At 42.8% G+C, this 13023-nt stretch overlaps 1 protein-coding gene across 1 annotated transcript; it reads left to right on the top strand.

The window, feature by feature from the left end:
* The first annotated feature begins 7503 nt into the window (after positions 1-7503).
* LPAR4 (lysophosphatidic acid receptor 4) lies at positions 7504-8550 on the top strand. The gene has a single exon (XM_009479332.2). The coding sequence runs from the start codon at positions 7504-7506 to the stop codon at positions 8548-8550; it is 1047 nt and encodes a 348-aa protein (XP_009477607.1).
* The last annotated feature ends 4473 nt before the right edge of the window (positions 8551-13023 follow it).

The following is a 13023-nucleotide window of genomic DNA, read 5'->3' as shown; positions in this document are numbered from 1 at the left end:
CTGCCCCGCTGAAGGGCTGTGCTCAGCACCCGCGCCTCCTTGCACCCAGCTTAGCTCGCAAAAGCTGAAACGGGCGCTTGTGCTGTGGTGCTGGCAGCTGGATGGAAACTTGTTGATGCAAATGTATGCAAGGAAAAAAAAAAAAAGCGCCTATAATTTTTGGATAAACAGAGGTGAAAGTTCAGCTCTCCTGCTTCAGCAAAGGGACTGCAGAGGAACCAGCCCGGAGCCACAGCCCTGAGTGAGCGCGGTCAGGCGAGGCTCGGGTGAAAGGAGGGCTTCATGCGGCTGCAGGCACCTCACGAGGAGCCGAGCAAAGGCAACAAGGAGCCAAGAAGTCAAGCAATCACCAAGGAACCATTGGAAATCGTGTCAGAGCGCGCAAAGAAAGGAAGCTTTTGGGGCAGGATGCTAACTGGAAAGCGTTTTGGAACCGTAAGCAAATAAACCAAGTCCTGTTGTTGGATTCCCCAGTGGTTCAGGGAAACAGGACTCTTTTTTTTTTTTTTCCCCCCTCAACCATGCTTTGTAAATAAACAGGGCTACATCAAAGACACAGCTACCTCCATCACCAACTTCTACTCCTGAGTGAAAACAACCTGTAAATCTTCAAGTTCTGGGTCAAACATTGTACCTCTGCTTTTCATCGGTTCATCAGTTCTTTCTTTGCATCGAAATCTTCTCTTCTCAGGATCTCAATTGAATCTAGCAATGCTATTATAAAGCAATTTCTCCTTAGTGAGAGACCTGAAGGTCAAAAAAAGCAGCATTCCTACAGTCCTCCATCATCAGAGTGAGGTTCCTTTGCAAGCAAAAAAGTCCCTCTTACAAGAGTAAAGAAAACTTTGCTGGGAAGTTTGGGGTCAATCCTGTCATTTCTGGGCTGTGGACCAGACCCTCTGAAGGCAGGAGAGGATGGGGAAGGCCAAAGCGCATCAAGGGTTAAAGGGGCGATGTAAATGGAGAGAGACATTCTCAGTGAAAACAAAAAGAGAGTCATGCCCTGAGGATCAGTGTCTGAATATGGGGTAAGTCAGTTCACTATTCTCTTCTGAAGGAAACATTTTAATTAGCTCAATACAAAACAGATACAGCACAGAGAAGTCACCATGAGCAGGAAATGCTTTGTAAGTCTCAAAGGACAGTTAGAAGACAACGGCGGTGCTGACCAATTAAAAAAAAAAAAAAAAAAGAAAGGAGAGCGCCTTTAGGATTAGGTCTGATAGGCTCAGGTTTCCACATCCCCACTCAGTCTTGGAGAAGAATTAAATTGGGGTCCTGCTGCAATTCGTTCGCTGACTTCCAGGCAACAGAAAGTAGCTGTTGAACTTGGAGGGTCTGTGAGGTTCCCAGCGAGTCAAAGCCATCCCAGGCAGAGAGGAAAGGAATGGCCGCTGCGCTCCTACCTAATCCCAGCCAGTCCCCAGAATCACTTTGGTGCCTGAGCAAAGGGAAATGCCCCACGGGCTCCCGTGTTTTGTTTTTCTTCCATCAAAGACGACTTGAAAAGTAGACAGTAAAACCCGATTGACCGAAAAGATCACAAGTAACACACGAGTTCACCTTCCCATCAGGTGCGGGAGACGTTACTACACTCACGGCAAATACTGGGGGATGAAGGTACTGACGGTATTGAAGATCCTTGCACAATAAGTGTCAAAGCCATGAATAAGAGCCTTCCCGCCTGTCTTTTATGCTAATCGTCAGAAAACGTCCCCCTTCTGCCCAGCATACCGGCTGGGCATTCACTCTGATAAAACGCAGGGAAGAATGGCTCTTTGAAGCTACAGAAACCTTTGCTGGACTTCAAAGTCACACTTCTGTCCGCTTCTTTCCTACTGTTCTCAAATACATCACTTCGGATTAGTAAATGAAAGAGATTAAAGCATTTCTGCTTTCCATTGCTTCATATAGTCAATAGTGCTTTGTTTACAGGCAGCTGCTTCGTTTCCCACTGTCTAATCCCACCGTTTCTCCTGCTCCTACCGAATCAGGGAAGAAACGTAGGCGAAGGGTACTGCGACACTGCAGGAAGCTCTGGGGAAGATGGAGAGCTCACAGCAACTCAGCAAGCCAGTCGGTTTAAAAGCCAACCCCAAACTTGGTGTCCCAAGCCATTTCCCATCCCCAGCCCCTTCTCTGCAGCAGCAGCAGCCAGGTCCAGCGCTGCCTGCTGTCGCAGGCACAGCTTTCCGTGAGCCCTCACTGCTGGCACTGGGAAAAACGGAGCCAGCATCGCTGCGCAACACAGTTACTGCCGTCAGCCTCGAAAAGGGAAAAGCCGGCTACCAGATTCCCCCAAACTGGAGGTCTGTTTTATAACTGCTTTCAGTTAACGCTCTCAAAGTTCTTTGCAACCAAAAATAACTACTGAAACTTTTACTGAAAAGGGAAAGTGAAGATCCTGTTGCAGGCACTGAGGCATTGCAAGAGTGGCAAAGCAGCAGGGAGCTTGGCAGTGAGACAGTTTTGTTGCGTTTTCCATCGCTGCTTTGCTATCTTTGAATTCACAATTTGTGGTTTTCAAGTGAACATTTAGAAATGCCTTTAGAAATGATAGTTTGGTGGTGTTACAATTCCTCATTAGCACTGCCATAGAATTGTCAGAAATGTTCACTTTTTCAGGTAGAAGTTTCTTGTTTCTCTATTCAGTCCATATTCAAACAGTTGCAGTGTATCTCACCTTCCCTATAGTACGCAATCTGTAAGAATCCAAGGTCTATAGCCTTATGCAGAATTCTCATCTATGCAAAAAATCTTCAAAACACCCAAACACCCCCCTCCACACAAACAAAACCTTTTCTGAGCCTTCTGCATAATTAAAATAGAATGCAGGAGGGAAATAAAACCCAAGAAATGATAGAGTTTGTGGTTGTAAAGCCGTAACCCTGGGCTCCGTGGTGGGAGTGTTACACATCATACGATCGTTGTACCAACTGGGTGAGTAACAGGGAAGTGAAAACCCTCTAATGAATGTAGTTCTTGGCAAGAGAAGGCATAAAGTGCATGCTGTGCCCAAGGAAAATACTTATTTCCAAGGTCAGGGTCTGAGACCATATCAAAACACAACAAGTGCTGCCTTAACCTAGAGATATTTCTGGAAAAAACCCAGAGAAACACCCCCCGCCCCCCCAAAAAAAAACAAACCCAAAACCCTAAACCCTCAGGATCCCCACACCTTTTGAACCATCAGTTTTTGGCTTCTGTACCTATAAAAGCTTTGTCGCCCAAGATTTAGAGATAACCTGAGTACCCATAGTGAAAATTTAGGAAGAGATCCTTCAGATTTGAAAGGTTTTCACATTTGGTCTGTATCAGACCTCACAAGAAGAGGCTTTGCAGTGTTGAGTTCTTGACATGAACACACACCGGATGTCCGACATATTCAGACTGATAAAGTTACATTCATCTTACATCTCCTGTGAGAAAAAGAAAACGTGAAGACACAAAAATGTCAGTCCCAAACTTCACACTGTTTTTCTGACCTAAATTTCATGGACTTGTGAGGAATGGGACGTGTATGAAGCAGAAAGAATGGGCTTAATGGAATTACAGAACCCAATTTTAACGTGTGCTTTTTACCTGCAGTAATTTTCTGCACTAACAAATGGCTGATCTGAATTAAGCTGCAAGCTGGCTGTTGTGAAGATTTCTTGGGGTGCCAGGAAGAGGAAATAAAAGAATTGTAAACAGGATACTCGTGCACCGTAGGAAGTAATACGTAGAGGTTTTGCTTTATTTTCAGTACATGGAAGATGAGGATATCTCTACAATAAAAGGCAAATAGGAGCCAACCCTGTCAGCTGCTCCGCTGAACGCCACACTTCATAACTCTGAGAATAACAGGGTTACCTGAGTAAGTGGCAGCTGCTGTAGGTTTGCTTGTACCATCCCCGCTACGAGAGAATATTCACATTAAGTAGGCTGCGTATTCTGTTATGGTACCGCTTCTGAGAACAGCTAGATACATTCCTCCCCTCGTGTACTACCCCCCATTTTAGATAGAGTTTGAAGTTTTGGCCTGCCTGAAATACAGAACGGGGAAAGTGGTTTTCTTTATATTCACTTAACTCAGCATTTTAAAAATATATTACTAGTTTTTCTTCCCCAGCAAGACAATAGCGGTGGTGAACGTGGTGTACACAAAGAGCATCCTACTACTTTAATCCTTAGTGAAGAGGAAGGAAAGTGCATTTTACATTCAGAAAACTAAATCTGTAGACTCATGCTGCAGAATTTAAAGCACATGGCTGAGTTTCCAAGCAATTTGTCAGTGTGTTTAAACACCTCAGTGTTAGATAGGTAAACAACACAGGCCTGTATTTTCAGGACCATGACTTAGCTAGACAATTGCTGGCAGGCAACTCCCATAGACTTATACACCAGGAAAACTGGTATTTGACCTCGTGGCTGGCTGATGCAGAGCAGGGAAAAAAGAATCAAGTGATAAAGCATCTTTTCTCTTGCGTAACGAGTATCTGGGTCAGGCTGCTGGCAGCGACCACGTGCGTCCGTAATAAAGGTGAGCATTTCAAAGCTGCCTTTCAAACCTGCTGCATCAGGCTGTGTTTTGAGGACCAGCCAAAATCCTGGACTGCGTGTACAGATTGGAAAGTGGGGTTTCCATCGACCTCCCAGGCACATGGCTATGTAAGGTTTTGAAGGACACCCAGTCCCTCTCAAACCTCCCCAATTAGGACCCAGACATGAAACCTGGACCAGGAGAGTCTGGCACACCTGGTTTTTTACATAAAGCAGAAGAAAAAGGTCTACTTATGGAGGTTACATTTCAGTACAAACAAAAATTGCTCCTGATGGAGATAACATGCAGTCTCCTTTCTTTACTGTAAGGGAGTTACAAGCCAAGAATTCAATGCATTAGGCTGAGGTTTAAGCTAAGAGGCACAGCTATTCCTGTTGGAGCTCAGGTGCACTTTTGAATCCAACCAAGTTCTTGCTTAAAGGCAGTTCAACTTGTAGGTGAGACTCTGCTTATTTGGATTACTACATATTCACAGAAAGCGTACCTTTGAGATTTTACTGCTATCCTTTTTGTAAGTTTAAATGCTTGGTATCTTCTTTAGGTCATTTCACAATAAAGTTCGTTTAGCCATGAATTTAGTAGGAAAAACACTAATATGAGTGCAGAAAGCACAAATTTAGTAGGAAAAACACTGATATGAGCCCAAAAAGCACAAAGAGACAGAAGGAACATTTTGCTTTACTACACAGACTGTTCCCTACTGTGCCCTTCTGTCCCCAAAGCCCTGTACAGTTTGCATAATGAGGTGACTGCTTAGACCTGCTGTAGAGAAAGCCCCAACATGGGCTTGGTCTCCTGTGTCATTACCACACAATCAACAGCAATCAGGGAAGGGCATTATCTACTTCTGGTTTGAATGTTTGCTAATGCAGGATATCATCACAAATGTGTAACTCAAAATGCAAAAAACAAGTGAAAGAATTTACTAAATTGGGTGAAGAGCATGTTCCAAGGTTGCCTACGAAAAATCACAGGGAATTCCAGTAGTTCAAGCCATGCACAGCAAACACAGCCAGAACAGCAAACCAGCACAAAGCACCACTTCCCTGCCCCAGTCCTGACGCTGCCCCGGCCTGCAGAGAGCAAGAACCTTCCCTGACAGGAGAGACTTAATAGTTCCAAGTCATCTTTACGGATGTCAAAAGGTTCAAGTCATTTGAAAGTCAGCTTTCTGAGAAGTGAGATCTGGTGATCCTCCCTTCCTGCTATTTTGCTTTACATCCAACTAATCTATAAGGTGCAAAGGCGAGGTGTTGCCTGCTCTCTGGGTCACAGCACTGGTTTTTGTAAAGCCTGCAGCTGTCCAGGCACTCCCAGGTGAAGGCAGAATTTGCACCTTCCATCTGGCAAAGCCATGGCTGTTACCTCTTTCTCAACACTTGATGCACTGACAGCCTGCGTGCAAGAACAACTGTCAGCATAAGCTTTTCCAGTAGGAAAACATATGGAAAACATTTCCTTTTGATCAGTTTGCATCCCAAATTGTCTTGATTCCATGCTTTCTTCCCCAGTTTATTTGTTTACACGTTGTCATTTCAACCTTTAACACAAGCTTGCTCAGTTACATGTTTGCTGTTGAAACTCTGTTGTCAGAGGATCACTTTCTGGAAAGAATCCTACTCTTCACAAGGGTTTCATCCCTCTAAATTACTCCATAGTTGTAACTACTAAGATGTTTCTTAGATTACAAGAAGATTACAAACTTTGTTTCGTATTTGTTTTGCTGTATGTTACAGAGCAAGGGTCTTTCCCTTAGTTATCCAACTTTGCTCCACATTTCCAAGATTTACCAACTGCCATGCCCATGTTCCAACGCACAAAGCCTTCTTGCTCCAATGAGGGAGACTTTCCAACAGCTTGCCCTCACAGGCCTTAAAAACAATACTTAGGCTAGCAATAAGAGAACATCCAGACAGTTCAGAAAGCACCGATTTCTAGCAAACAGCATGCTTACTTCAACTCTACGCTTCTGTAAAGCTTGCTGCATTGGAACAAGATCTTACAAGAGCATAGTTTATGAGATTTCCCAAATTTCAGGTTCAGAACTTTGACAAAGAGTAGGAATGAAATGAAGCTGTCAGTACAACTTAGAGCAGTCCTTTTTGCAAAAAAAGTCCTTTTGAAGGTAATACCATTTTTGCAGAAATTTAAGGAAAAAAAATGCAACATTTTCCAAAAGTGGCAAGCATAACTTTAGAAAGTATTTTTGAAAAACATTTCTGAAATACATTTCGGTTTTTCACTTTGAAAAACATGAGTAAGGATGCTCCTATTTTCAAGTAGAAAAAAGGCAAAGCAGTACTTTGTCAATATAAGGTTTGGGGTGTTTTAATACTTTTGCATCAAGAAAGGTTGAAAAACCATAGAACTTTCATTTCTGCACAGTTAAAAGCAAACACCAAAGCTTTCAGCTTCTTTCTCCTCTTGTTACAAGTTTAGGTGAACATTTCAGACTGTTTGATTCTATACCTGGACAATATCCTGGGTCCATGATTTCTTTCCAAACACATCGCAAATTGTAAAGAAAAACCTTTCCAAGCAGAAAGTTGGAATTTGCGATCACTCTCCTTCCAGTAGGAGGACAAGGGAGCGATGGGGGAAGGAAAGGAAAGGCTGAGTACAGTAACTGCTGTGTTCCACTTCGAAAAATCCCAATAATAGTGGAATTTGTAAAGACTACCTTGAAAACTAATTACTGGTCTTGTTTGCACATCCATTCATTTGGAAAGAGTATGTGTTCTCCTGCACAGCTGCTTTAGGTGACAGCAGGTTGCAAGACTGATGGCATCTATTTCTCTCTCCTTTAGGATGAAAGGATTCATGATGGAAATGTGGTAGCAAGGTGTCAAGCAACCTTCCTGGAATGTGTTTCTTCAGGAAGAAAAGAGATCACTGCCTTATTTTATGGATGTCACTGAAGTAGACTTTGAAGTTCTTCAGAAGCACATCACAAACTTGGCATGGGAAACCACAGCAACAATCATACCTGTTTGACAGATGATTCCTTTAAATACAACTTGTATGGAGCCGTGTACAGCGTGGTCTTCATCCTTGGTTTGATTACTAACTGTGCCTCCCTCTTTGTTTTCTGCTTTCGGATGAAAATGCGAAGCGAAACAGCCATTTTCATGACAAACCTGGCTGTTTCAGATTTGCTTTTTGTGTTCACTTTGCCTTTTAAAATTTTTTATAATTTCAACAGGCATTGGCCTTTTGGAGATAGCCTGTGCAAGATTTCTGGTACAGCATTTCTCACTAACATCTATGGCAGCATGCTGTTTCTCACCTGCATTAGTGTTGACCGTTTCCTTGCTATCGTCTATCCATTCCGATCTCGCACCATTAGGACCAGGAAAAATTCTGCCATAGTCTGTGCTGGTGTTTGGATACTGGTCCTCAGTGGTGGAATTTCAGCTTCATTGTTCTCCACAACCAACATTTCCAACACCAGCACAACCTGTTTTGAAGGTTTTTCGAAGCGTATTTGGAAAACCTATCTGTCTAAGATCACTATATTTATTGAAGTGGTAGGATTCATAATTCCTTTGCTACTCAACCTTACATGCTCTTCTTTAGTTCTCAGGACTCTACGGAAACCTGCCACCTTGTCTCAGATCGGGACAAACAAAGAGAAAGTATTGAAAATGATCATTGTGCACGTGGCCATTTTCGTCGTGTGCTTTGTGCCTTACAATTCCATACTCTTCTTGTATGCTCTTGTGCGGTCCCAAGCGATAGCAAATTGCTCCTTGGAGAGGTTTGCGAGGACAATGTACCCAATCACATTGTGCATTGCAACACTGAACTGCTGCTTTGACCCCTTCATCTATTACTTTACATCAGAATCCTTCCAGAAGTCTTTCAACATAAAAACCCAGATAAAAATGGATTCTTTTTTCAAGACTGAGACACCTCTAACAAAGACTGCGCTACCAGCACCACAGGATGAAATAAGTGACCAGGCTATTACGAATGGAGGAGACCCAACATCTGAATCACATTTCTAGTGAGATGTTTACACATGGAGTTATCCTCCATTAACTTCTGATTAACACCATGTGTGAAATAGCTGTTTCAGAATATGTGGGTTCACACATGGTGTTAATGAAGAAAAGTTGCTGGGGGAATAACTACACAGGTAGACAAACCCTTATACTGGGATGGTTCCATCAGATGCAACAGGCGAACATGAAACATAAAAATCCCAATGGATCTCCCTTTGGAGATTATGGATGGGTGACAATGTATGCACCAACTAAGGAGGGAACAGAACAGCTGCTTTAATTAGAAGATGCCAACATTTGGCATTTTTTTCTCCCTGCAGTTGACATAGGACCAGTTCGGAAATAGAAAATTTAATTTTCTTAGAGATAACCTGCCAATATTTCATGCCTTCTGGAGATGCATCATCATATGTTAACTCAATAACTTCACACAATATGTATGTTTGCTTAAAAAGGCATAATAAAAGCTTTTGGCTTTTTCTTATTTCACTGCAAGAGTATACATCCTGGTTTTACTAGATACAGGCATGCTGAATTTATTATGTGGAAAGGTTTGAAGTGTAAATAATTGTTTTGAAAGTAGGCAAAACAGTTGCTTGGTGACAGAAGAGAAAATAAGAGAAAAACGTAAGTAATACTGCAGTTTTGAAATAAGCTTCATTGTTGCCAGATTAACCTGTCTTTTAATTTATTTTAAATGCCACCTCTAGGGAGAAGTAAAGAGCTCGTTACTGCTCTGTCGCACCTGGGCTTTTACATCCCAGGAGTTTATATGTGACTATTTCTGGTAAGGGCTAGACTGTAAAGTCAGCTGAAAGGGCCTGAAACCCCAGAGTTCTTGCAAGGGCAAATCTCTCACATGGAAATCAAGTGTGGCTGAAGGACCAGAGAGTGCTGACCTAAAGAGCATGTTTGGCTACAGACAGTTGGTGTCAGAGCATCCAACTAAGAGAAGATCTTGTAAGTGATTGCTTGCTGGTTTTTGCTGTACAGTCAACTAACTAGAGGGTCTCAAAGCAACTCCAAAAGAAGAGTAAGTAAAACACTTCCCTGGAAGTGTTAAAAAAACCAGGTGGACATGGCACTTTGGGACATGGTTTAGTCTACCCTTAATTGGTTTAATTGGTTTAGTGTGGACTTGGTAGTGTTAGGTTAATGGTTGGACTGGATGATCTTAAAGGTCTTTTCCAACCTAAACGATTCGATGATTCCAAGTTAGCTGCGCTCTTTTCTTAGTTGGTTACAGCAACATTTTCTTGTTTTCTCAATTAATTTATTTACAAATCCTGCATTTCCTGTTATAGATACAGATTATATAAATATATGGAAAGTTAACTCTCTGTATGTCATTGCATTTTACTAGATGGTTCATTTCTCCAGCCATTGCTTCATATTTGAAGCTATACTGACCTTAACAGGCTAACTCATTTTTAAGTGTAAGACACACAAATGAGAAAAACAATTTAACTCGAAAAAGTATGAAGTTACAACTTGTTAGATCGGTAATCTACATTTTCCACAGTACAGCATAAAGCTATTTCTAGGACTATGTTGCCAAAAAAAAGACAGACAAAATATTAATTGAACAGATGTTTTCCACTCAGCTATTTATCTTAAGTCTCTCAGATCAAGCCTCATGAGATACTAAGAGCTACACATCAAATGCAATTACTGCTTAGAGCCATCAGAGGTTTTTTTTTTAAAGTGTGAAAAGAATTCAGCTGCAAAAAATGTTATGCTTTGCAGGGAATATTTATTTAGCACTACATTCACTTTGAATAAAAAGAGTCAATTGCTTACCAAGGCTGAGACAGACACTAGAGATCATTCTATTTTAGCCCTAAAATGACCGGTGCTTATCTAGTGCCCCTGGCTTTTGGGTCTTACTGCAGAAAAGTACATGATATGCAGGGAGTATGAGAGCACCCAAACTATTGTACCTCAGCTTTAGTTACAGCTATATTTACTAGAAACTTGCACACACTTGGGAGGTATTTGCTATATATTAAACCCTCAGACACCACCACTTTGGAGCAGAAACAAAATGTGAAAACAAGGACAGATCATTCAAACTAGTTGGTGGAATGAGATAGATGTGGCAGGACAAGGGCACAGTCAATTATACTGAATTTGCAAGCAGCTGGGAAAAGTTTACCTCAAACAGAAGCAACATGTTTGCCATTTACCATATGCAAAGTGAAAGCCAGTGCCATGCCCCGTTCCCTCCCACGCAGGCCTGAACCGAACTGTTTAGAGGGCTTTTTAAAATTCTTATTTCCTTTGGCTGATGAGCCTGTTTCAGCACTTGCCATAAAACGTATATATTTCAGAGAAGCTGTTTCCATAACTTCAGATCAAAATGCAAAGTGAGCCAAGAGGGATTTTACAGGCCTCGATACAGGCAGGGTTTTCCATATGCACCAAACCGTCCCTCGCACCGCAGCGCTGTCAAGGGAGGAGGAGGGGGCTCTGAAACCATCAACAGCTCTGACACGTCCCAAGCTGTGCGAGAGAGGTGGGGCACCCCAGTTCCACTGCCCTACCGTGAACTGGTTGTTAAAAATCGTCTTTAATGAGACAAGAGCTCCCGGTTTAGGGATGGGAGATAGAAGGAATGAGAGTGGGCAGGATTCACTAAAAAGCTGAGGGTGCATTTCAAACCCTCTTCTTATTTGCAAGAAAAATATATGGTGCATGAGTAAGTGCTCTTCTCCAACGCAAAATCCCTTATTTTTTCAGTGTTACAGGGACAGACGAGAAACTTGTTTACATGCCAGCTTGCTCTCAACGGGCAACGCGTAACTGTCAGCTTGTAAATCTTATTTTAAAGCTGCTTCTTTCCACTTGCAAGCAAGAAGCAGAAAGATGAGATTCCCGAGTTACGTGGGGTTTGGGAGCTTCGTGGGACAGGGCTGTTCTCACGTGGCTGCTCAGTCGCTCCGGGGTGAGCAAGAGCAGAATTTGGTCCAGCACCTCAGAGCTGACAGCAGAGTAATACCTCGTTTGCATGAATCCTGGAAGACCTTCTGCTCTGCGCTGCGCAGACCTTCCTCTAGTTGAATCCAAGGGAAGGGAAAAAAAAATTCTAAGCTGGAAACCACTGTCTAGCCTTCTTAAGGAAATGTTAAAAGAGAGCGGGGAAAGAACTGCGTGTGACTGGACAACCTCCAGGCTGTACATACATAGCTTGACTGTAATCCGAGCATAATGGGTGTCTTTTTCTACGCGAAACTAGTGCCAATGCTTACAAATTTCTGTTTGCAGTTTTATGGGGCAAGAGCTGCGGTCGATATTCTCACATAAAATGTAATACTATCATCATGTGCCAAAATGCTAACTGAAAAGATTCATTATTTTGTAATTTAATACCTTATAAATTATATGGAGATCATATGTTGACTGACACTCACATCTGGTAGGATAGTTCTTGACTAATCTTTTTTTCTAGGTCAGGTATACCAAGTAAATGCTCTACGGTTTGTGTATAAATAACCAATTATGCATTCAGAGAGAGGAAAAGTAATTTTTCAGATGCTGGTAAAGCCAAGCTGGAAGGAACGATGGTGGTAAAAAAAAAGTGGATTCACAGTTTTTCTGGCTGAGGTGCAGCTGAGTGTCCCTTCTCCCCTGTCTGACAAAGGGCTATTGTCAGCAAATGGCACGCACCAGAACTATGAGTTTAACAGCAAAAATCGAATTAATTAGAAGTCAATGCCTTTATCTAGCTGAAGCTGAGACACAGGGCCCAGCAATCCCCTCAGATGCTAAGCATACAGCATTAATCCAGGATTTCATTGCAACACGAAAACCTCTCTGCCCAAACTCACCTTTGTATATGCACACCTATGCAAAATGCCATGCCAGTCTGCATTTTCACAGTAGATGTCGTGACAGGAGGAAGCAGGGCCTTGTATTACAGTCTCCATGAAAGCCCCTCCTCTTACAGGAGGCTTTTTAGTAACACAACAGGCTCTACATCAGATGAAAGGTGCCAAGCGTTCATGGGATGGCATAAATCTTCACCAGCTTTGCAGAATCAGTGCGAACTACTCGGGCTCAAGTCTATGAAGTGCAAGGGCAAGGAGGCAGCATGACTGACATATAAAAGTCATGTACTGGCTCCTTGTGTAAGAAGGATGGAAAGTTCCTGTGCCGCACTTGCAAGTGCACAGCTGCTCGTCAGAGAGCAAGGCTCTGTTCCTCCTAAGCTTGCCCACCACAGACCTGCTGTGCAGGTTCAGCCTCTAGGTCCCTCTAAAAATACCCCCATGACATTTTTAGGAAGTTCCCCCTGTGGTGCCGCAGGGGTGATGGAGTGGGACTGTTTGCTGTCCCTCCCTGCCTGCGACCCAGCAAAAACCTGCTGTATAACCCAGAGAGGACTTCCCTCTGACAAATAGCTGGTGAAGGAAAAGGGGACCCATCACACTGGTAAGATTGTACGGGACCTCTGATGATCTTCTCGAAGGCCAGTGT

This window comes from Pelecanus crispus, chromosome 13, assembly GCF_030463565.1.
Source record: "Pelecanus crispus isolate bPelCri1 chromosome 13, bPelCri1.pri, whole genome shotgun sequence".
Lineage (NCBI taxonomy): Eukaryota > Metazoa > Chordata > Aves > Pelecaniformes > Pelecanidae > Pelecanus > Pelecanus crispus.
Note: the sequence above shows the minus strand (reverse complement) of the source record. Positions and strands in the feature narration are given on the sequence as shown.

What these genes read in the sequence shown, in the direction of transcription:
- LPAR4 (XM_009479332.2), top strand. Translation starts at nt 7,504, where the DNA reads ATGGGAAACCACAGCAACAATCATACCTGTTTGACAGATGATTCCTTT.